The sequence below is a fragment of the Solanum lycopersicum genome, chromosome 4, assembly GCF_036512215.1.
Source record: "Solanum lycopersicum chromosome 4, SLM_r2.1".
Taxonomy (NCBI): domain Eukaryota; kingdom Viridiplantae; phylum Streptophyta; class Magnoliopsida; order Solanales; family Solanaceae; genus Solanum; species Solanum lycopersicum.
Genome location: NC_090803.1, coordinates 64,973,307 through 64,999,442, shown reverse-complemented (window position 1 = coordinate 64,999,442; position 26,136 = coordinate 64,973,307). Strand labels below are relative to the sequence as shown.

The 26,136-nt window shown below is 30.1% G+C and overlaps 2 protein-coding genes and 1 non-coding gene across 3 annotated transcripts; 1 reads left to right on the top strand and 2 right to left on the bottom strand.

Moving 5' to 3' along the window:
- Positions 1 to 7,193: 7,193 nt before the first annotated feature.
- Positions 7,194 to 7,265, bottom strand: TRNAP-UGG (transfer RNA proline (anticodon UGG)). Its single transcript has one exon. It is a non-coding gene; the product is annotated as a tRNA-Pro (tRNA).
- A 9,585-nt stretch (positions 7,266 to 16,850) lies between these two features.
- LOC101244577 (transcription factor MYB44) lies at positions 16,851 to 18,552 on the top strand. The gene has a single exon (XM_004238075.5). The coding sequence runs from the start codon at positions 17,216 to 17,218 to the stop codon at positions 18,200 to 18,202; it is 987 nt and encodes a 328-aa protein (XP_004238123.1). The 5' UTR covers positions 16,851 to 17,215; the 3' UTR covers positions 18,203 to 18,552.
- A 4,540-nt stretch (positions 18,553 to 23,092) lies between these two features.
- Positions 23,093 to 26,136, bottom strand: LOC101244281 (protein kinase superfamily protein). The gene is given in 2 exon segments (NM_001347069.1): positions 23,093 to 24,965; positions 25,180 to 26,136. Coding segments are annotated over 2 exon segments (2,424 nt in total). The 5' UTR covers positions 25,838 to 26,136; the 3' UTR covers positions 23,093 to 23,199.

Sequence of the window (26,136 nt, the reverse complement as noted above, 5' to 3'; positions counted from 1 at the left end):
CTTCTAGTAACTATGAGGGTAATTATAATCCAATACTTTGACGTCGAAGATAATTTTGAGCTGGAATATAATTTAAAAGTAAATCTGAGCTATATCCGATAGTTAAAAGGTAATTTTGAGCCTTTTTCATTCTAAAAATCTATTTGTAGTGAAATTTCTCTATATATCAACTGAAATCATTTTATTTTGGACGTGATACTATAAACCTTAAGTACTAAACCTTTGTTATATATAGGACATAATTTTATATATCAACATCTCAATTACTTGAGAATGATCGATTAAAAATGAGTTACTACAACGTTTTATGCTCTTTTAGAGAGCTTTATGAAAACCGTAACTAGTATAGTATTTAGATAATGTTCAATCTTTTTTGAAAAGGTTATTTAATTACACAAATATTTTTATTATAAATTACAAGCCAAATACACCTCTCTTTTAGATTTCAAGTTGATTACATGTATCAAAAATACTAGATACATATATCTTTGACATCAAATATATACATTTTGATATACAAATACATAGGGAGGGTGAGAGTCGATTGAGAGTCGGGTGAGAGGAGGGCGACTCAATTGACATATTTAATTATGACCTTATTTGACATTTATGTCTCAGAAATTTTTTCCCTGATCATCTTCAAAAAAGTATCATTTTCTAATAACGTCTTGATATTATCATTCACACTCAGTTTTATCTTTCCTGCTTAATTGAGATAGACAAATCAACTATTTGACTTAGAAATAGAAAATTGACATAGAAATACTTCAATAATTTTGCGCGCATGAGGAGATTATCCCAAGTCCATTTGTATAATTTTGAGTAGATTTGTATAGTTTTGTGGGAAAATGCTTTCTACACTAAATTTTCTTCAAATAATTGATTATATCAAAAGTTTGAGAAATATTAATTCTTACATATAAAATTTCTCAATTGAAGAAAAGAGAAATGCGAATTTTCTTTCTTTCAAATAAAATATTTACATTTATTGATATCTGTAATTGACATTATTTTCTAGATTAATATAACATTAATAGATTCAGAATTTAAAAATGATTACATATCATTGCTATTTTGATTTCTCCGTGACTAATGAATGTGAATATCAATCCATCAATAAAGAAATCAATAAAATTTAAAAACATTTTTTATGAAAATGATATAAAAGTTCATTTAAAACGTAGTTATACAAAAATCAACAGAAAAATCTAAGAGAATATATTAAAAGGGAAAAACTTGTGGAAACTAAAAGTTGTAAAATTGCTTAGGCTAAAAAAAGCATGAGCAAACATATGACCAAGTTGAATTTGTGCTGATGTAGTTAGATGAATTCCATCTGAACCAATTTCTAGTCCCTCAGCATCAAATTTTATCACATTTGAGAAGTTAATTCCCAATTGAGCTGCTCTCACCACTTCTATATATGGCCCTTCAAATGGTTTTTTCGGGTACGGTACGATGGCCTGTCATATAAATTTTAAACAAATGAGTTTACTATCTATATTTTGACGTTAGAAGAATTATTAACGCATAAATAAATTATTCATAAAGTAATTAATTAGCTATCAAAATACAAACTACGTAAATATGTTGAGTTGAGACACAAATTATCATACAACAAAATCACCACCAAGGCTAATGATTTATAATTTAGTAATATTCAAAAACATGAATTCAGGATTTTAAGTTTACACGTTTTAGGATGGACTTAATTACATAATAGATTAAGAACATATTACTTGTATTATCAAGTGAATTTTGTTAACAAAAAAATAACGTCTTGGTTAAAGTTACTGAATCTGCCGAACCTATAGTCTTACGCACACAACACGGGCTAGTTCAATTCTCACTTCTCACCCTTCTCCAATATTACAAAACTAAAAACTAATAAACTCACAAACGATAGATGAAACATAATATCATCAAAAAATTAAAATAAGAAACATGTTTACCAGCAAAATTGGGAGATTAGGAGAATTCAAATCACTACGCAAATCATTGACAAATTTCTCAAATTTGATCTTGTATGAACTTGATCCATTATTTGTTCTTATATCACCCTCACCATGATACCATAATAACCCCCTAATAATTCCTCCATCTTTTAAAGCTAATTTTGCTCTTTTAATTAAATCATCATAAGCATAAGATCCACGATTCCATCGATACAAACCAGTTCCTCCTCTAGCACAAGGTACTAAACCAATCACTCCGAAATTAGAGTCTTTTTTAAGAATTTCATTAGCAAATGCCATTCCAGGACCAAGTCCACAACTCGATAAACAATCGATCCCATAATTTAGAGGCTCATGTGCTTCTTCCCATTTTTGAGCTGCGTTAAATCGTATAATTTTATGGTTTTTTTTACATTCTTCAGGCACAAAACCATCCCAAATTTCTGTTACATTTCCTCCAACAACTTTTCTACTGATTCCACCGCGCCCTGACATGTTGCTTTGCCCTGCTAATACGAAAATTTGTAGATTTTTCTTCTTACATTTTGTCACACTTTTTGGACTCATTAACCAAAATAAGTTTGAGACAAGTAAAAGAAATGTTAAGATCAAAATTATTTCATCACTTTTGTGCTTCAACATGTTGTAATGAAAGGTGAAATTGGAATAAACAAAAGAAATATAACACAATTGTAATTTTTTCTTTAGAAGGATTTGGAATATGCACATGTTTATGTATATTATTATTGTGATATTATTTTACTTCCTTTTTTAGTTAGTGCACTTAATCTCATCACTTCCATTCGTTTTAATGAAATGCATAGATTAAAGAAAAGGTGATAGCTAAAGTATAGAGGGGAAAAAAGATCAACGAATATCCTTTCAATCATGTAGGGGGTGAATTAAGGTTATACTAGAATGGATTCATTGCATTTATCATCTTCCGAGATAAATAAATTATGCCAGATTAATCTGTCGTGCTTTTCTTTTACACATCTCTTAAGAAAATATTAATTAGGAGAGTCTTTTGAATATTTCAACCTCTTTACATATTTACTCTAATATTTTCCGTATTTGTAATCTTCAAGAACAATCACTAAAAGTGATTAAAGAAACATTTTCTTAATAAATTTGCCGGTTATCCCTTTTTCATATAATTGTTTATCATACATCTTATTTACTTTTCTTACAATTGATGGAACCTTTAGACTATGCTCTAACAATCCCTTTGGAAGAATCTGATTATTATTTTTTTGAGAAAACATTTAATCATGTCTTAAATTTTGTAAGTTATATCGTCTAATATAATTTTTGTAAGATTGAGTAATGTATGAGCGAAAAGTAGACTTGAGTATAATATTGTTCCAAAGAGTAGTTCTCTAAGGACTATATTTGCAAAACTTTTTAAAATGGGGACAAAATTTTAAAAAATAGCCAATTCAGTTAGCAAAATTTAAAAAATAGCCAACTCAACCTGTCCTCTAGAACCCCATGGGCCAAAAGGCCCATTCATCAAGCATTTGAGTGATCTTGTTAGTAACATCGCACTAAAGACTCAAACGTAGATCTAAAATTAAAGGAGAGATAGTTGAACGATTTCTCTCTTTTCTAGGGGAGAGCATGGTTTTAGTTGGATCACCTTTTTTGCTCCCACTTCTCTTGACAATACTATTAATATTATTCTAGTATAATCTACATAAATCACATAGTATTGAGGGCTAATGACAGTTAGGGGCGGATCCATATGGTGTCCGCCGGGTGCTCGAGCACTCATTAACTTCGTTACGAAATATATATATTTATGTGGAAATCGATAGGTATTTGTATAAAATTAACATAGAGCACCTAATGAATAAATCATATAGTTGACCCAATGGTTCTAGGATGGGTACTTAAGACTCTTTTAATGTTGTTGTACCAAGGTTTGAATTTCATTGTTAACACATTTTTTATAGTTTCACTTCAGATCACCCACAACCTTAAAATCCTAGATCCGCCACTGATGACAGTTTCCCTACTATTTATGAAATTATAAGAATTTCTCAAATTCGGATGCATCACTAGACTTTCGGATAACGTAAAACTTACCCGCATGAAGTGTTTACACCAAGCCTACGCGAGTAAGAGCCTGTTTGGCTCAGCTTAAAAGCTGGTCAAACTGACTTAAAAGCTGGTTTTTGACTTATTTAACTGTTTGGCAATACTCAAAATAGCTTATTTTAAGTTTAAAAAAAACTTATTTTAAGCCAAAAGTTAAAAGCTGGGGTAGGGGTGCTTTTTTTTTTAGCTTATAAGCTGTTTTAAGTTGACCATATTTTTATGTTTTTCCCTTAATATTTTTATACAATCTCCAAATTACCCATATAACCCTAACATCTCTTTCTTCGATTTTTCCCTTTTCACGTTTGACATAACAACTTCAGCACTTTTATCCAAACACATAACTGCTTATTTTAAAAATAAGTTTCAGCACTTTCAAAAGTACTTTTTTAAAGCTGCTTTTATTAAGCCTATCCGAACGGGCCCTAAGTTTTTTCCTTTCGGATACATAGGAGAAGTATCAAAGAGAGAATATGACATCCGAATACATCGGGGAGGAATGTATAGGAATACAAGTATCCATGACTCATGAGGGAAGGAATGTAACAAAGAGGAGAGAGATGTATCCGAGAGAAAAATAGAATGCATTAGTGAGAAAAGTGATATATCCTTGAATTTTTGAACTTTTTTTTAATTAGTAGGATATTTTAGAGATTATAATAAAAGTAAGAGGTGTATTTAAGTGATTTTCTTATTATTCTAATTTTATTATTTTATTTTTCTTGAATCGAACGTCTATTAAAAAAGAAAAAAAAACAGTAGTCAATTGAAGGGGCGGTGCCCATCATTCCAAACGAAAAATCATTGGAAAAATAATGGACCGACGCCATCTGTTGGTAGTTGAATACCCGTCCAAGTTTGTGAAATGAAAACGAAACGGGTCATTATTGTGGGCCCAAAAATGTATTGGGCCCTCTTAAAAGAGAATAATTGGACAAATATTACAACCAGATGGCCCATTATCAAGAAAATATACAAAAAACATACCTAAACCCCTATAAAAGTCAATATCCACTTGCCTCCAAATAAATATTGATATATGGAATTATGTGAAGGCAAGATGATAAGATTTTTAGTCCTTTAAAGCTGTCAAAGTAACAATTTGCTAAAAATTTCTAAAAAAATCAACATATCAATGTCACTTCCAATTCTAATCTTGCAAACTCATGGCCCATTTTTGTTTGTCCCAAATCAGTTCTCCAATTACCTCATGTGTTACCATTTCCAAAAATAAACTTCTATATGTTCGATGTTTAACAAAAAAATCTTTTTAGATAATTCATAATATGTATAACTCTCTCGTTCCTTTTTACTTGTCTATTTTCGTTTTTATTTGTTCATTTCATTAGACACACGTTCCTCCAACTCCAATAATCACGTCATATATTTCATAAAGAAGTTATGGTGATGACAAGTGTCTTGAAAAAATCTTGTAGCACTCTTAGCACATAATGGACCAGGCTAGATAAAATTGAAGTCATTTTAGTTTTTAAAATTTTGGATGTAAATTCTGAAACAATGTGCGCTTAAATATTTGTCTGTAAAATTAGTAAAATGTGATCGTGTATTATTTTAGACCTTAGTTTTATATTAACTATATTAATGCATAAAACCAATTATTATGTGAGATAGATATTACCTTATTATATTTTATTAATAACCGTTAAATACAAGTTCAATCCATCGAGTTCAATACATCTTTCTCCTTTTGATTAACCACTCAATGTTTGTATTTGAACGTGACTATGTAATTTGAATTTGTTCTAAAAGGTATTTTTTTTAAATCGCGCTCTAACTCTATCCTCATGGCTCAAATTTGAGGACAAGAGAAATTTTTACCATTCAACAAAATCTTTGATGGCCTTTTTTTTTTAATTTCAGAATGTATAAGCAGTTTGACACAGAACATTTAATAATAATATATATTACAATCTTTCAAAGTTTTATAATTCAATTTATTGGATTTACTAGGGGTAAATAGTTGGAGTAAAATATGTAGTAGTGACCTAACAACCACCACTAGAAGCCAAGTCTGACCAAGTCAAACACGTAGGTATTTCACATTCATTTTTCTTTATTGCTTCGTTGTATTCTCCAATTTAATTAAAATTGGTCAAACCTACAATCCATATTGAGTGAAGTATTTAACTTTACCCCTTCTTTTATTGGTCGTTGTGGGTCGGGAAAAACTTTATATTATAAGGTAAAATGCTACTAATTAAAATTGTTTATACTTTGAGTCTGAAATTTTAAATGTTTATTATAATTAAAAAATATTTATAATTTGTATTGATATTATAAAAATAAATTTTAATGATAATTAATTTATATATCTATTGATTATCGCTAAAAATTATTTTTATCATAATGTGATATCTTTCGATTATATCCAACAAACTCATGAATAACAAATAGAACCATTGCTTTGCTAAGCTTACTTCTAATATTTTTAAACAAAAGATTGTGATGCATCTAATTTTGTTTGTTTCTATCAAAAATCTTTAGCAAATATTTAATCTTTAAAATAATTCCACTAGAGCTCTTGCAAGTTGTAACAAACTTTGTTGACTTTTTATATACTTATTTTTTTCTCATGCATGGTATATAAATTAATCAAAATTATATTTTTTAAAAAGCTACAAGTTGGGACCTTGGGTTAAAATAGTAAAAGACGGAAAGACCTAAAAAAATTTAAATAAATTATGGTTGCGGCTGTGAACGGCGGATTCCGTCAACTACAGCCGTTTCTTGGGAGTTTTCCTTTTTGTTTTTACAAAAAAATAAATTAATATAATTGATGGGGCCAATTTTATTCTATTTTTTCTTCTTATTAGTAATAATATGTTACTTGAAGACGTAGGAGAAGCTAAAAAATAAAGGCAATTATCCCACGAGAAACATGCCGTTCACACGCATTTCTTCATGTCACTTTCGTAAATAGGTTGAACAATAGAAATATCAATTATCAAATATATATTTCGTAGCGGACCTACGATACTCTACACACAACTTAAGTACTTAACACACAAATGAGGTCTCAAAAGGGTGAAAAATACGTAGACATGTATTTCTTCGTTAAGAGGTTGAACAATTTTTAATTTAGAAAAAAATGAAAGAAAAAAAATCTATTACGAGAACGGGGCATTCCGAGAATCGAACTCGGGACCTCTCGCACCCAAAGCGAGAATCATACCACTAGACCAAATGCCCTCATGTTGTGTGTTGTCACATATTATTAGTATATATTATGGACTATTAGTTGATCTCGTTTAAAATAATCACATTACTTAAATTAAGGATAAGATAGTAAAACACTTTTTCTTTTTAAAAGATATCTGTTTTTATCATGAATATGTTGTTACAATGACGGAATTAGGATTCCTGTTGAATTTTATGGTGACTTGTTAAGTGATAATATAAATTTGATATTTTATAGATTTTTCATGAAATTATTAATATCAATTTAGGTGACTTTTTGTTCATAGTCACTTAAAAAAAGTTTAAATATGGTCCCTAGTTATAGTTTGTTAATTACGATTCGTAGTTACATGTTAGAGGAAGAAGAGAGGGCAGAGAAAAGAGAGAGTGGGAGAGGGAGGACAGAGGACAAAGGTGGAGAGAGACGATATATACATGTGTGTGTGTGAGATTTGAATTTGTATATTTATAGAAAAAGAAGAGATGCGAGAGAGGAGAAAAATGATATAATTATAGCTAAAATTATATTAACTAATTAACTAGTATATATTTACTTATTCATATAATTTTTTCTTAAATTTATTAGATTCAACTAAACTGATACGTAAATTACTAGCTCTCTGTCCTGTGAGACAAAATTAAAAAAAAGGTAAGCCAATATAAACACGAATAGGAGAGAAGCTGCAAACAAATAACACACACATAGGAGAATAAAACTTTTGGAAGATAAAGCTATGAAAAAAATATTCTTTCGTAATATGGATTAGAACAACAAAAGTGTCGTTCTATTCAATGAGTTAGGTACTTTTAAATAATGTGAAAAACTGTCACCAACGTGGTGCTACAAAAGTGAAAAAAATATTTTTATCGTTAACTAGGTATACAGAGTTTAAAATTAGAAAAATAAAATTTTCTTCAATATATACATTAAATTCTTTCATAATGAACTTTCAACATCATAAATTGAATTTATTAGTTATTTCAATAATTTTATAGCTTGAATATAAATTGATCCATCAGTAAATTTCACATATCAAATTATTAGTGAGCTTTAAAACTCTTTATGAAATTTCATGTGCTTTTGCTTCACATATAAGATATGAAAAAGTGTGTTGATAAGTATTATTAATAGTGCATATCTTCACCTTTTCTTTTTACTCCCTCTTTCCACCTACTCTCCATTCAAAATTTAGTTCACTTTTAAATAATAATAATTAAGAAAACGTTTTCAACTATTTTTTTTCCCTAACCATGATACAAAAAGATCAATTATTCAACTTCCTATTTGTCATGGTTCGAAAATGCTCTATCATTAGGAAAAGTTTCGTTACACATTCTTTTACTTACTAACTAAAGATTATAAACAAACGCTCCCTCAAAAAGCTTGACAAGATTATCACTTTCTTTTTCTCTCTCTTTTTAAAAAAAAAATATAAATAAATCACTTTCTAAATAACAAGTTAAATTTAAATACTTAAATAATCCTAATATACAAGAAGTAAATAATCCTAATATACAAGAAGGACGATGTAAAAGTATAGAGATTAGTTTGACCTTAAATATTTATTTGCAAAAAGTGTTGCTTTATATAAAAATCAGTATGTATTCGATAGCTAATTTTTTATTAAAAATAAACTAAACCAAGTTTTTTTTTTCAAATTTGAATAAATAATATTTAAAGTATATTCAAAAATGAATATTGTTTCAAATATTTTTTCTTACCGAAAATATAATTAAATATTTTATTTTCATCTCCAACCCTATAAATTTCAAATAAAATGAAAATATTTGAAATTTATAATCTCTTCCTTTCTAAGTTCGAAAGAAGCTAGTACTCATTCGACTGGATTTATTGCATTTGAGTTGAGGTCTTTTAAAAAAGATAGGTGGTTATATTTTTGTTTACTTTACTCTATTCAAACCATACTTAATAAATTTTTTCTCGATATGTTGTTATTGTTAATACTCTTTTCATTTTATTTTACTTGTTCTCTAGTCTAATAATACACGTTTCATTCAACTTTCATGTTTCATAAATCACGACATATTTACTATCTCTAAATATATATTTCGTATAACTTTTTATACATAATATAATTTTTGATAAAGGGTGTCTGCTTGGCCATCCTGAGCATGTGAAGGAGTCAAGAATTTCACAAAATGTATTTAAAAATAGCAGCTTGTCGTGTTTAGTGTGTTCAAAGTATGTTACTTAATCAATTTGTGTATCATTTACTTGTATATTTTGACGAAGACACACTTACCACCATGTAGCTTCGCTACTTGGTTGTTATATATGGCGAGTGTCTTATCCTTTGCCCTAAAATAAAATAATAATAGATAAATTTAAATTTTAATAATTATTGAAATTAACTTACTATATTTTTAGAAACGTTAAATTAACATGAATCAAATAATATAAAACGAAAATTATATATTTCGTGGAATAAAGGGAAGAAAAAGGATAAAGGAGCGCGTTGAGGAAAAGAAAAAGAAATAGTAGGTACTGTAGGTGGTACGTTATGGTACAACAAGGGGTGCATGCAGCGGAGAATCGTAGGTTTTTTTAATGGACAGCGGACCCCACCACCAAACAAAAAATTAAATAAAGAGAATAATAAGAAAAAATAATTACTTTTTTTATAGCATTTATTGAAACTCGTGAAAGAAGTGGGATATAGCTGGCAAAAGAGTATAAAATTGAACGTCAGTTTTTTTTTTTTAAAAAAAATAAATATTTTTTCAAAATAGTTGCAGTTAGGCCCGTTAATAAAGAGAGTGTACACGTCACTCACAAACTGACAATTTGACTTGTTTACAAACACTGTAGGTCCCACCTAACAAACTTGCTTACGTGGCTAAATATACATGTCGGACGTTTGGTCATCAAGGAGCGGTGTTTACGTGGCAATTGTTTGGGTCCCACGTTGTCACAACTGTCTGTCCTTGAGGGAATTCGGCGCCATTTTTTATGGCTTTGGGTTTTGGTAACCAATAATTCATGGGAGAGAAATTAAAAATAAAGGGTTAAGACTCCCATAATGTTAGAAATGATGATTAATTATACCATAATTGTTTTTGTTAGGTTACTGATTTTAATGTAACTACTTTTTTCTTGGGATAATTTTTTTTTTTACTTTATTGCCACAATATTATGCTAATGTTTACCTCACTAATGATATATGTACTGTACCATCTTGAATTAATTTCATTTCATGACAATCTTTATATAAGTAAAAAGAGAATATACATAAATCGTTTAATTTGTTCTTATTACGTTGTGGATGATAAATTTGTTTTCTTATATGATTTTGGGTTATTTTCTCGCTTGAACTCGTTTTAGGCTTTGTGTTAATCACAACGTATTAGAATTAGATCTACTTATATTATATTTCACCTCATACATATTTTCCTATATATTATCTTGTTCACGTTCTAATACTCAAGCCTAAGCATGTCGAATGGTTTTAGTAGTCTTACACCAATGAATGTGCTAATAAGTTATACAGTATTATTTTTTCAATATTCACATTTAAGTTAAACTTTTTATAATTAAACTATATTGATTATTCATTTAGTGTAGGAGTTCAATGAAATATAAGTGAAATCAAGACAATTATATAATTTCTCGTAATGGAGTCTATCATTGAATTTAAGCTTTTTTAAACTAGTGAAAAAACAAGTTCATGAATAAAATACTCCCTTCACAATCGAGTCACATAATAAAATTAAAGTCTAAAAAGTTGTATAATAGAATTTTTTTCTCCGTTTTATTTTAGTTGTCTCCTATATCATACTATATATTCATACTACTGTTGGTATAAAACAATTATAAAAAGTATTAATCATAGTCAAATTTTAAAAATATTCAAATTAATAAAAATCAAGTAATATAAAATAAATAGATTATTTTGCGACAATGGGAAAGCAAGGCGCTATAAAAAAATTAAAGGACTATAGACCAATTAGTAGATTTTAGGCATACGAATGATGTGTTATAGCTAAGGATTGAGGTCTAATCATATCTACAAGTGCCAAATATGATTATTTTGAACATATGCTCAACAAGCAATTGGCTATCAAAATTATAATTGTCCACACTAATTCCCTTTGTGGTCCATATTATATCGTCCTACATTATATATATCACATTGGAGGAGTATTAAATAAGAATTCTGTCCCAGGTATTATTATATGGAATGAGTGTACTTTAGGGGAAGAAAAGTATCTTCCCATTATCTTTTGCTTTATTTATCAAACTTTGCTATTTCCTAGTTGACATTAGTTAAAAGAATCTTTTTTGTTTTCAAATTCTTGGGTATACCTTATTACTCAACAAGATTTATATTGGTTAGCAAATCTCACTTGACCAAAATATCTTTTGAAAATTATCATAAAAATATATCAATTTTTACAAGGTAAAAGTAAATTTTACGTACATTCTATTAGCACTAGTTTTTACCTATGATTTCATTGGTTTGTTATTGTATTTTTGATTTAGCAAAATCTATAAGATCAGGACACATCATCGTTTCCTTCTTAGTGAAAAAAAAAATTAATTTGATCTTTATAAATCATTTAATTTTTGGACAAAGGACAACCACCTAATAAATAATTGTGTTCTGGCTAGTACATTAGTAATTAATTAGGCGTTTGAAATTTTCAAGCTCAAAAGGCCGAAAGTCACAAACTTTATTAACAATCTAATTAAATTGAGATTTGAGATGGATCGCCGTTGATATCACTTCAAGTAATCAACCTTGAGTCTAACTCGTTAGTTGCATAGACAGATTTAGAATTTAAGGTTTATAAGTTCCATCAACATCAGAAAAAGAAGGAATTGAGATGGATCTAATGTTGATATCATATTAAGAAACGAATAATTGATTTAACTCGTTAGGCTGAGAAAAACCTGTGATTTGGAGTTAATAGAGCGCAATAACATCCTTGACCTAATATATAATAAAAACAAGATTCTCTATCAAATATTTATACAATTTAGCAAATTTGATTATATAACTGCAACACCCTCAGAAAATTATTGAGTACATAATTATACTATAACACTATAAATTATACTACATGTTTATTATATAGCATATATTACATGAAAATAGACTGCTACTATATAAATGAGCTTTATCTTTATTTTAGTTCAACTTTTTGGTTGAAAGAGAGGCAATAGTATTAATGAGAAAATTGTTCTTTTCTTGTAGTAGCAGAGTATTTGGCAGGTTAAAAGCAAGAGGCCTAACTTGCTTGAGTGAGTGGATTGAGACCTGACTTTCATGTGTTTATTAAAGTAATTGGTAGCATCTAAACACCTTTGTTCTCACAAAAGTTACACAAATCTTCAAGCAAATCATGACTAGTTTCTTCTCTTTTAATTTATACCAACACAACAAAATAACTTCAAACGATAATCAATATATATATTTATAAAAAGTTTTTAAAGTTTTATCGATATGAATTAATTATCATTAGATACAATATACTATAAATTTTAAGAATATTTCCTTAAAAGTTGTTCTTTTATATAGCGTATGTATTGAGAATAACACAATGTTTTTATCATACGATGGAGAAGGGACAAACACTGGGATAGCTAGATTAATTAACTTAAATGTGGTGCACGTGAATTCAGGATTCTCTTATAAAATTAGTTTTTTTTTATAAAAGCTTAACCAAATTTGTAGTAGTGGAAGAGAATTTACGGGAGATGGGTAAAATGGGTCGAGGTGAGTAAAGTGACATGTCACATTGTGTTACGAATATAACTAAGATGAACGATATATGTGAGAAGATGTTGAATTATATTTGGGATTTTGAGAAAATGTTTGTATATAGAAGTGGAAAATATAGATTCAATTAGGGTTTATGCTATGAAATCGTGTCTTATTTCTAGTTGCTTATGATTTGTTACTAGTTTGAAGTAATTATAATGATGAGCTCTTACATTTGTATATTTAATTCCAATGATTTCATTTCAAATACAATATGAATTTATTACACATTTATATTCCTAACTCACGTATACACCCAGTATAACTTTCACATAGTTTCCTTGTTGTCCTATACATTATATTAATGACTCATATAACTTAAAAAAAATTAGTAAGATATAATATATAAATACTTTTTGTAATTTGATTTTATTTCATACTTATGTTCTTTAATTTTAAAGTGTATCAAATAGACATACATAAAGGAGCGTAAATTTGAGCTACTTGACTAACTTGAGTCGCGAGCTGTATATATTAAAAATAGAAGCGAACCCTGAATTTGAAGACGATTGGTGCATCACTAACAATATTGCACTTAGTTAAAGTATATATACAATATTGATTTATATGAATTAAAAATTACAATATTCATCAATGAATAAATTAGATGATACTAATAAATAAAAGACTTAGGTGAAATGGTGATTTTAAATTTCACTTTGAATGTCTGACAAAATATAAGTCTATATCAAGATGTATATATATATATATATATATAATTTTTCTGAAATTAACGGATACACGTGCACCTATAATGATGACTGTGGAATCGCTCCTAGCCAAAAGTATAACGAAGGATAAAAATAGATCGTTTTTCATATAACAAAGGGTAAATTTGACATTTCCTTCAATTGGAAAAAGAGAGTGGAGGGAATATGCACACGTATGGCCTGGGCCTTTTTGACACGTGACAAAGGGACGGTGTGTTGTACGGCCAAAGGACAGATGAATTAGGTGTGAAAGTCACATGTGAGCTATATTTTTAATAAATAAATAAATATAGTACACAATTTATTAGACGGTAAGAATATAGACACTATGATTTTTAGGCACAAAATTTTCAATAAGAAATATATTTATTTTAAATTGCAAAATTAAAGGTTATATTTACGGCTCTTCTCCTTAATTTTTATTATTTGTAACTTTCCATTATATTTACATCTAAAATCTCTTGATTAATGATTTAATAAAATGCGTTATGATATTAGAAGTTTCATAGCTGCAGTGAATCAGTAAACTAAAGATTAAGATGAGTGAAACGAGTTAATATAGCACTATCAAAGAAAAGTAAAAGAAAAAGATATATAACTTCCAACAAAGAAAACTTATAATATATAATAATAAATAAGAGAAGGACTAGTATAGAACTATCAAATATTGAATATATTAATTCTAACATTTGACAACAGATAGATTTAAGCATTTATTTTCCAACATAACAATTATGATAAAAAAATGTTAGTTAATAGCCTAGTGATTTGGACTTTATTAGTAGAAGTTGAAAAAAATTGGTAACCGTTACTATCAAATGTAACTCACAATTATTGGGTTCATGGTATCATCAATCAAATAATAATAAGAAAGAGAATTACGAAATAAAAATAAAAATCTATTTAGTTTAATAATTCAATTAATCAACGAATATCCTATAAACACAAATCGAACTCATTGTAATGGTCATAGGCTTATAGTTAAAGGAAATATAAATAAAAGGGATTAAGAGGGCCATTTTTAAATAGGTCAATTTACATTATGTTACCTTTTTGGTTCAAATATTATCTCCTTGTTAGATTTTTAGGGCAAAAAGGAGGGAGCTATTTCAATGGATTAATTTTATTTTTTGAGAAGCTATTTAAATAACAGGCGACATATATTTTGATTCTGATTGCTTATTTTCTACCTATCAAATTTATGCATTTGAATTGGTTCAAGATTAAATATATTATTATTATTTTTTATACATCACGAGAATCAAAACAACATTTATTCATAATTTAGGGACCAAATTATTAATTTGTGTAATGGGAATTTATTTATTATAATAGGTGGCTTAACCAAACATTTGTTAGACATGTATTGGGCAAAGGTACATTCGTAAACGACAAAGGGTCCCATATTCATTGCATGAAGATGATATGAGTTGCCTTCATTCATTTTGTGGTTCTCATTTCCTACATTTAAAACACATTGCTAATAGTGATAACCACTTAATTAAACACAAATGATTTTTCTTGTTTTTACCCTTTTATTTTTTTAATTGTCATATTTTTATTTCACGCAAAAAAAATTTAACTAAATTTTTAAAAAGTTAAAGTTTAACTAGAAAACTCTAGAAAAATTATCATCCGTTACAATTTTTTGAAAATATCTATCAAAATTCTTATGATTTAATTTTCCGTAGAAATTCAAAAGAAAAAAAGTTAAAAACAAATAACTTCATATCTCTCGTGATATATGTCTTTTTTGTTTCTTTGTAAAGTTGATTTGATTCATTTTTGATGTCAAATTAAATTAAATTAATCTTACAAGATAAAAGATGGTTTGCTGTACCTTTATAAGAAAGAACGTGTTGATATATTGGTCAACTTCCTGTAAACTAGATTAGCAACTCAAAGAAAATAAGGTAGAAAACATGAATTAAAGAAAAAGATTATCACTCTAATCAAATAATAAATATTTATAATAACAATTTTCTTTAATATTCTGACTTTTTCATTGAATACTAAATTTAGCTCAACAGATTATTTGTTTTATTGACAACAATTTAGCTCACTATTCTTACGCAACTTTGTAGGGGTATGATAGGAACGGAATAAGAAAGAATATTTCGATTATCATCGCTCTTACTTATTTTTAAAATAACAATAATATGAAACGGATAAAAAATAAAAGGAGATATTATATTTTTAGTAGATTAATATTCACAGTTAGAAGCAATATTGTTGAAATTTGGTCTATAAATCCGCTCATTGATTAGGCAAAGTGGAGAAACAAACTTTCGGTTATCATATAAGTTGCGTGACATGTTTTTATCGTAAATCTAGGTAACAAACAGTAATCAACCACTAATTAATTTCTTAATATCTAATCCGATCTACTTAAATTAATTTAAATCACAGAAAACGTTAAAGTCGGTTACGGCAGTTCAAACTGGCCGCTTCTGACTGCCACGTGTCGGTGGGCACGATGGCCGTTACGATGGGTCAGGTTTTACAGCCTGGCTTAATCACAGTAGTCTGCTACAGTTATTTGTCGTTTACTGCCAGCTCATCACCACTCAAATTTTAAAAAATTAATTTTTAAAAAAAAAATGGAATTAAAAGTAAGAAAATATCAAAGCCCATGAAAATGCTCTACAGCCTGTCTTTTAGTCAAAGCCCATTCACTTCCCTTATAACCGTACGTACACTTCTCAAAAATAAATAAATAAATTTATTATTATTAACTTCCAAAAACGGTCGGTGAATTTAAATTTTTTATTTTTCCATAAAATAATTTAACCAAAATAGTTCGTTTATTTTAGTTTTTACATGTCCATCTTACAATATTTACCTTAATATTTTAAATAATCGATACAAAATCTAAGAGAAATAATTAATATTGAGAATAAACATGTTTAAAACATAATATATATATAATATATATATATATATATATATATAAAATGAAATGAATTATGGATATGAAACATAATACATATATATAATTCATAACTTAACGTCAATGGTTAACTAAACATTTCAAATGTATTACTTACTCTGTTACACATTTTAATAGATATAAGGTTAAATTAAATGACATATAATGCGTATATAAAACCAACTATATTCCCTAAATATCTAAAAATTTCCGAGATTTTAGAAGTGTGGATTTAAATAGGTGTCTACATCGAACGTTTCATTTCCTGACGCGTGTGTTTGCCAGCTGTATAAGTGTAACTGCCTTTGCTTTTGATTAACCGGTCATTTTCACCTTCTCAACCGGTCATCCCTATCCTTTTTCCTTGTTCAAGTATATAAACCCCCCTTCTCTCCCCCACAAGTCTTCGTTCAGTAAAGGCGAGGCTCCGCCTCCCACCACCGTCTAATTTGTAAATATATTCGCCGGAAACTTCTCTATCCACGCTTTCTCTATATCTATCATACCCTTTTTCTTAATTAATCGGTTGCTATTCCTTTGATGGCAGCGATTACGCAGAGAAAAGATTCGGATCGGATCAAAGGTCCATGGAGTCCTGAAGAGGACGAGTTGTTGCAGACGCTTGTTGAGAAACATGGACCTAGAAACTGGACTTTGATAAGCAAATCGGTGCCGGGTCGATCTGGTAAATCCTGTCGTCTCCGGTGGTGTAATCAGCTTTCACCTCAAGTGGAACATCGTGCTTTTACTCCTGAAGAAGATGATACGATCATCAGGGCTCATGCCAAGTTTGGTAATAAATGGGCGACTATTGCCCGTTTGTTATCGGGTCGGACTGATAACGCTATAAAGAACCATTGGAACTCTACTCTTAAACGTAAGTGTCCTTCCATGTCCGAAGATTTAAGCTTTGAAACCCCTCAACCGCCTTTGAAAAGATCGTCTAGTGTTGGTCCCTGTACCAATTTTTCTTCTGTTATGAATCCGGGTAGTCCGTCTGGATCCGACTTGAGTGATTCTAGTCTTTCGGGTTTTCCCCAATCGCATGTTTACAGACCTGTTCCCCGTACCGGCGGGATTTTCCCTCTTCCTCCTCCTCCTCCGGTTAAGCAGATCGAAATTCCTCCATCTGTACCCGACCCACCAACATCTCTCTGCCTTTCGTTACCCGGATCCGGATCCGGATCCATCGAAAAGCCAACCCAGTCCCCTAAATCACCACCACTACCACCGCCTCCTTTGCCGGCGGTTGATAAACCGATTCCCCCATCCGTACCCGTAACTTGTCCACCATCGGCTTTCATGGGTCATCTTGCTCAATCTAATCAAAGTTATGATTTTAGTGCTGCACCCAAATCAGGAGAGAAACAGTTTTTTACTCCAGAGTTCTTATCAGTTCTGCAAGATATGATTAGAAAGGAAGTTAAGAGTTACATGTCTGGGTTTGAACAAAATGGTCTCTGCATGCAGACTGATGCAATAAGGAATGCAGTCATTAAGCGTATTGGCATCAGCAAGATTGAGTAATCCATCTATGATTACTGTTGAACTGTTCTATAGTCATCAACAATGGCTGCCGCTGCTCAGCGAAATGACACCGGAGAAGAAACAATGGAAGATCGGAGCAGTCTTCCTCCCCCTTTTTTTTATTGCTTAATTACTTCCTTAGAATTCCAATCAAAAAAAATAATTTTGCAGTAATGTACAGATGAATGAGAGGATGAGAGAAGAAAACTAAATTTAAAAATGCCCGAAAAGATGAAAAAATTGAGAAAAATCTCATTCTCTTGTCTAATGTCGTATGATGATCTCGCTTCGATAGCGTTGCAAGAACAGGCTCATGAAAATTAATCTATGAATTAGGAAATTTTAACATATATACTTTTTTTTTTAATGAATTTTATAAACGTGTTTGTTTCATTCATCACTCCGATAAATCGAATAGTTTAAGATTGAATTTTATACACACAAATGATAAAATGATCTCGAATGTTATGGATTAGATTGGGAGAGAAGCTAAGTAGGTCCAGTTTTGATTGATATTTTGTTTGGATTTTCAACGAACACCAAAAATAGATTCACTTATTAATTATTGAATGTGGAGACAGTTGTGCATGACTTATTGTGATAACTGAAATTGTTTAATTAGTTGCTGAATTCCAGCTAATGGCAGGCTGTTTAGTGGGGTTAATTAGTCAATAAACATGCTTAAGTTGCTAAGTTTTTGTGATAGGATGGTTAGGCAATTGCTGATTATAGTGGGTTAAAATTACCCTTTTTGTTTGTGGTTGTAGTGGATGGATGCACTATTATTATGTGTTAGACACAGTACAATTTTATAAAAATAAAATATTAGTGGAACCTAATCTAGTTCTGAAAAGGAACATTCGAGAACATGGGGAAATTATGTGATTATATAACAAGTTTGGTGAGAATGACATTTCAATTATTGACTTGTAGTTTAATTTTACGCGGTTCGTTCTTGAAACAAGGATTTATTAGGCATTTGATTGAGATATTGAACAAATAAATTGTCGTTCAATTCTTTTACTGGATATGTTATTGGAATCTAGCCTTGTTGATAAAAAAAAATAGCTGGGAGCTAAGCTTGAGAACAATTTGAATGATTTTGTTAGGTTATCAACTAACAGAAATGCAGAATCATTAATTTATTATTGACTATAAGACAGTTGATCATGGCTTTTAAGATTTTTAATTATTACTGAATTTGTTTGCTGATCTATCCAGCTATTAATTAGGTTTTAGTCAAAAAAAACATGCTAAGTTTGTTTATTACTCTTTTATGTTGTTATGCACTATTTGTTAGGGTGCTTCAGGTTGAAGGTTTGCCCCAATTGGAATTATCTTTGATCTGTTATCAATCATATTAATTTGACCATCAGGTATTTGTTACTCACTTATTCTAAGTTAGCATTGTATATGACCAATTTATGGGAAAACATTTCTTGTCACTCGATATAGTCTGGTTAAAGATGGATGAGTAAACCACATCAATCTAAAATTTATTATGTACTTCTTAAGGGACGAGTGAAAAGATAAAACAGAAGGAGTAATAAACAAGAGAAAAGCTAAAAAGTTTAAGTTACAAAACCAGCCATGCTATAAATTCTTTCAGATATAATATATGATCATTGTGTAAATCTACATCACACAGAAAATCCAGGAATACTGATCCACATTTAGCACATGCACATTGCCTCACATTACTATCCAACAAGTAAATGAGACCAATTGGAACTGATACGTATACTGCAAACTTTATTATCTTGAATACACCTTTTGAAGTTCCAAACAAACGACATCGTTTCCACTGATGAATGAAAATCTACAAAAACAGAACCCTCTTTCGATTTGCAGAGAGCAGGGTGGCTCAAGGTAAGGCTAGTAAAGGATTAAAAGCTTGTTTGGTGTGAGGATTAAAAATAATAGGAATGGAATAAAAAAAAGAATAAATTACAGAAATCACATACTTTTAAAGTAAAATTACCATCTGTCACTTAAAAAATTCATAATTACAAAATCTCTAAAAAAGATACAATAATATAAGCGTTTCGTGAGATTCATTACATTTTATACATGATTAATCTGAGCTACATTTTATACATGATACACTAATGTGATGCACGAGATACGCTAATGTATGAGCGAGATACATTAATTTGATGTGCGAGATACATTAATGTGATGCACCAAAATGAGAAATTTTGAAAAACTTATAGGGATAATGATAATAAGTAAACTAAAAGGTGGGATTTCCATTTATGTTGTTTGGTTGTCATGTTTGTGATAACTTATCTCGCCATTTATATCACAGTGATGAGATAAGTTATTTCAGGATAGCTAACCTCATGATAATTTATCGTGAGATAACTTGTTTCGGCCAAACGACCCCCTAAAAATTCAGCTTTAAGCCCAAAATATTTTAATAAATTAATTTTATTATTTTAAATTTGTTTATGTGAAACAAATCGATGTTAGAAAAAGAAATATATTTATATTTTAAAAAAAGAAAGAGAATTATCTTCTTCTTCTTATTATTATTATTATCATTATTATTATTATCAAGAGTATTTTAGAACTTCAAAGTAACCGTTCAAATATTTATTTTATTAGATAAAGATTTTACGTCAATATCCATTGCGATGATGATAAACATATGTTAACATCTTATTAACTAGAATTAGCTCTTACTTTTATAAATAATAATATGAATTCATACGCTTAATATTTTTTTAAGAATATACACTAAAAACAAATGATATCAAAGAATTAAAAAAAAGATTTTAAATTAATAAATATTTTTGTGGATGTGTTTATGTATTTGAGATTTCTTATTATAATTTGATTTTAGGCCCATTAATTTTATTGAGATATCCGTTGGCAGAAAGGAATCAGAAGATTGAGCTGGGTCAAGGAATCTTGGATTGGGTTGATTTAGAATTTAAAAGTTGGATACAATGCGGAAGAAACCGGTCCTTTTGATATTTTTACATGAAATGGCGTATATTATGACACATTGCTATTGTTTTGACACTTTAAATTCGTGGTTATAGTTTTGTGAATTTTTGCTATACGATTTTTCAATTGTACAAATTCAGAATTTGTATCATTCATCCATAATTGTATAAGTCTAAAACTTTTATATACTTATTCTAGTCATTTGCTCATGATTTATGAAAAATCATAAAAAATTATCTTGTTTGTATATTGGCAAGCAGAATATGCAAACGAAATTTTGAATAATTCCAAATGTATACAAAAATTGATATACTTAACCTGTTTGTATATTCGTAACCAAAATATATAAACGTGCGTAATGCACAAATCACAACCTCTATTTGTATATGTTTATCCTATTTGTATATTTGAATGTAAAATATACAAACGGACAAATGAAATATACAAACCACAACCTCCATAGCAAAAAAGACTACAACTATAGGGCATAATTGCTCAAGTTGTAGCTTTATAGTCTTATAATGTCTATTATATTTGCTATTTCTGAAATTTTCTCAATTAATAGTTATATTTTGTGTCATTATGATTCATAATCTTAAGGAGAAAAGAGACGAGAAAGATTTGGAAGAATGAGGAAAAATGTTGTATCAACAATATAATTGTATCAATGAATATGTTAATAAATTTGTATTACTTAAAATACTTAGAATGCTTGCTTTCGGATAAAAAAGACTAGTCACTTAAATCTACTTGGTAGCTTTAGTTGCCTTAAAGTCTTTTTTTCTTTCAGAATCTTGTTACTTTTAATTTGTCTTTTCGCTCGAGGCTTTCGAACAAGACTACTTACTCAACAATTTTTAAAAACTTGGTAAGAAACAACATAGTTAAAAGAGTATTTAGAAACTTAATAATACATAAAATATATTTCTTAAAGAAGAAAATCGAGTCTACTGAACACACAATGTTCTTAAGAAAATTATCCCACACAAATATTGGAGATTAATGAAATTATATCCTCTAGGAAGATCTTACTCACCAGTATATTGATACCTAAAATTACAGTGTCAACACATCATTCAACGGAAGCAATGTACACTAAAACTTATTTATGCTGAATAAAAAGATCAGAAAATTCATTATTAAAAAATAACTCATCTATATATAAACAATAAAGAGTAATATGAACAAGTGCTTCATGTGTTTTATTGAAAATATCTCAACCTTTTGAATTAGTCAAAAAACATAATCTTACGAAAAAGTCTCTATTTTTCATTAAATCACAATTTTTTCATTTTTCATTCAAATACAATTGTATCAATGAATACAAATATATCTGTTGGGCTCGTAAAAGAATTGGTGGATTTGGTTTCGATAATGGACTTGACCTCAACAACACAAAGATACGAGAATATAAAACATAAATACTAAATTAATAAATGATTCATTGACAAAATAGCCACTTGTGATTATTAAGTATTTTGATCAGAAATTGGACCTTAGGATTAGACTAGGGCAGATTGGGAACTATTTAAATGATTTTGATAGATTATCAACTAACAGAAATGAAGATTCATTTATTTAATTATTGACTATGAGACAGTTGATCAAGACTTACAAGATTTTTTATAACTGAATTTACTGCTAATCTATCCAGCTAATGAGCAGCCACGTAATTAGGTCTCAGTCAAAATTTACTTATTTTGTGAATATATATATAATGGTCACCAGCAAATGGTTAAGTTGACATGCATTATTAGTTAGTCTGGTCCTAATAGAAGGTTGGAATTTATTAGTCTGACTAATTTATATTCGCGTCGTGGGGGAAACATTTTCTATCATGAATTTCTCGAGGACTCAAACCTAAGACTTAAGTTGAAGGGTAAATGTACTCATGGCACGCTTTGAGATCACGACAGTTGCTATAATGCACAATTTTGTTAAGAAACTATGTCATTTTATAAGGATTTACATTTTGGAATTCAAAAGTAGTTGCTACTCAAGACACATTACATATAAAGCTTGTATTATATCACTTTGGCAAGATTTTATATCTTGAGAATGTCTAATTTTAACTCGAAATTTTCTGGATGAAGCATTTTATCCACCACCTCACACATGGTAGGTCTTGCATCTCTGTCTTCTTCGGAACATTGCAAGGCTAACTCTAATAAGATCTCCATTTTTTCCAAATCGAATTTACCATTCAATGCAGGATCCACAATTTGTTGAATCCATGATTTTCTTTCACTGTTTTCGCGCATTTTATCTCTAATCCAAGTGACCAACAGTCCTAGTCCCATAGAATCATCATCCCCCGAGCCACCATCAGCACAAACTTCCGGACTCTTACCTGTGATCATCTCTAATAAAACAATTCCATAGCTATAGACATCGACTTTGGATGTAATAGGCATCTTGAATACCCATTCTGGAGCCATGTATCCTCTCGTCCCTCTTATCGTTGAAAAGTTTGAATGATCCAAGCCACCTCTGTTAAATATCTTTGAAAGCCCAAAGTCAGCAACTTTTGGCTTGTAATTGGAATCTAAAAGTATGTTCTGAGGCTTTACATCACAATGCAAGACCCATTCCAAGCATTCTTCATGCAAATATGCAAGTCCTTTAGCTGTTCCCAACGCGATTTCAAACCTTTTTTCCCAATCAAGATTGTTAGCATTCAAATTATCTGATAAAGAACCATACTCCATGTACTCATAAACTAAAAGCCTGTGCTTTCCCTCGGCACAGTACCCCCAAATTTCAATCAAATTCATGTGATTAACGTTGCCTATAGTGCTAACTTCAGCTAGAAATTCTGCTTCTCCTTGATAGTTAGCTCCATAGAGAGACTTTACAGCTGCAACTCTGTCATCAGATAACTTCCCTTTGTACACAATACCACCGCCTCCTCGACCTATCTCTTCACTGAAATTAGAAGTGGCCTTCTTAAGCTCAGCATAGGTGAATTTCTTGAATCTTGTCGAAAGATGAAGGTAGCCTTGTGTGGTTTCATTAGAGCTTTTTCTCGTTTTAATAAAGTAAGTGAGAACACAGAGAATCTCAAAGACTCCAGCTACAACAACTGACCAAATGAATGGCTTCATCCATCCACCATGTTCTTTCCTTCTATAAGCTCTATCCAACATCACCTTTTTATTGTCACATTGAAGGTTCCCTTTATACTGCTCCTGCCAGGCACGTCGTGCTTTAGGCACTTTAAGGTAAACAAAATCAGGCCAACTAGATTGAACATAGCCATTGAACAGAAGTGTTTTCGGGTAACAACCATAGGTGCCATTACCCTGAACATACTTGTATTCAAAACCTTTACAATCGCAGTGTTTCAAGCACAAATCTTTACATTCTTGCAATGTTTTATTGCGAAAATATGCAATATCATACCCATAAAACTCAACATGGCGAAGTGGAATGAAGTCCAACAAGCTTGTATCGTTGCAAAAGATATCGAATTCTGGTTCACAACCATAGGACCAATCTTTAGGATTTTTCATTCTGTATCCTGGTACACAAGAACATTTTCTTCCGGAGACAGGATCATAGGAACACAAACTGTTCAATCCACAAACTCCATGAATCCGACAGGCTGCTGAAAATAACTGCCAAGAAACTTTCCAAATGTTGCTCAGCTTATCTAGGCTGTACAATCGAAGGTTTCCATCTACGTCAAGGATGAATCTTCTTTGCAATTCCACACCATAATCAGCAGATTGGAATCCAAATCTATCACTCGATGTAAAATTCCCAAAACGATCAAGAACTGCTGTTTTGCTGTCATTATAAGTGGATCTACCTGCAGATATGGATGGAGTATACAAGCAATGAGTTCAATTAAACCGAAAAACTTCAAAAAATGAGTTGTACTAAAGATTGAACCAACTAAATTTAAATCCCGAATCGCATCCTTACTAACCAATACACTCAAATGAAACATAATAATGAGTTGAGTGACATCATACTAAGGATATAACGACTCAAATTCAAATTCTGAATCCGTCTCTACTAACCTGCATCCCAGACGATTAACCACGGGCTTGGCCAGAACACACTTGTCATCTCAATTCCATCAAAGACAAGATGCAGGACATTATCTTCATTAAAATGTAACTGATAGAATCCAGAGGAGAAATTAGTCAAGCTTCTACGCGATACAAGCTTTGAGATTTTCGTAAGTGGTTGTTCCGGAAGAAGTGTATCAGTTGGTGAATCAAAGCTTTGCCATAACCTTTGTCCTTGATAAGTTACAACAACAAGATTTCCATTATCCAACAACCTTAACTCAACAGAGGAAGTTGATGATTGTGTATCAGACTCCCAAACATTGATCTGATTCGCGTCAATCAGTACAAGATTGCCTGATTTATACAGTGATAGATGTGATTTTTGTCCGTTTATCGGTTGATCACGATTAGCCATCCAAACAATTGTGTTGCTTCCATCAGCCAATGGCTTAGTAAACCATATAGCAAAGATATAAGCATTATCACCAACAGAGTAGAAACCAGCAGTGAATTTTCCATTTCGAGACGAAATTAAATCTTGTGGAGCAGAAAGTGAACCTCCAGATGATAAACTAAAGATTGTTGAACAATAAGATGAAACAAGAAATGAAGCTAAGATTAAAATTGAAATTTTTATATTCATGTTATAGTATGAAATCCTCATTCATAAAAGAAGTTTTGAAATAGGTATCTCTGAACGAGGATTTCAGTAGCTCAGTTGATTGACTAGTTGTATAAATAGAAGACGGCTACTAAGAAAACATTAAAATGGTAGTTGAAGAATTTGAGAAGTGAATTATTGATTGATCAAAAGAGATAAAGACGAAAAAAAAAATAATAGAGGAATTTCTCTGACTTGAAAAGAATGATATTTTCTCAAGTTGTTACAAATTAAATTCAAAATTATATCGTTAATCACTTTTAACATTCCTCAGGTGGGAATTAGTGATTTTTTAAGAGTAC

Excerpts from the sequence above, each read along its gene's own strand:
- LOC101244577 (XM_004238075.5), top strand. The coding sequence starts at position 17,216 with ATGGCAGCGATTACGCAGAGAAAAGATTCGGATCGGATCAAAGGTCCA.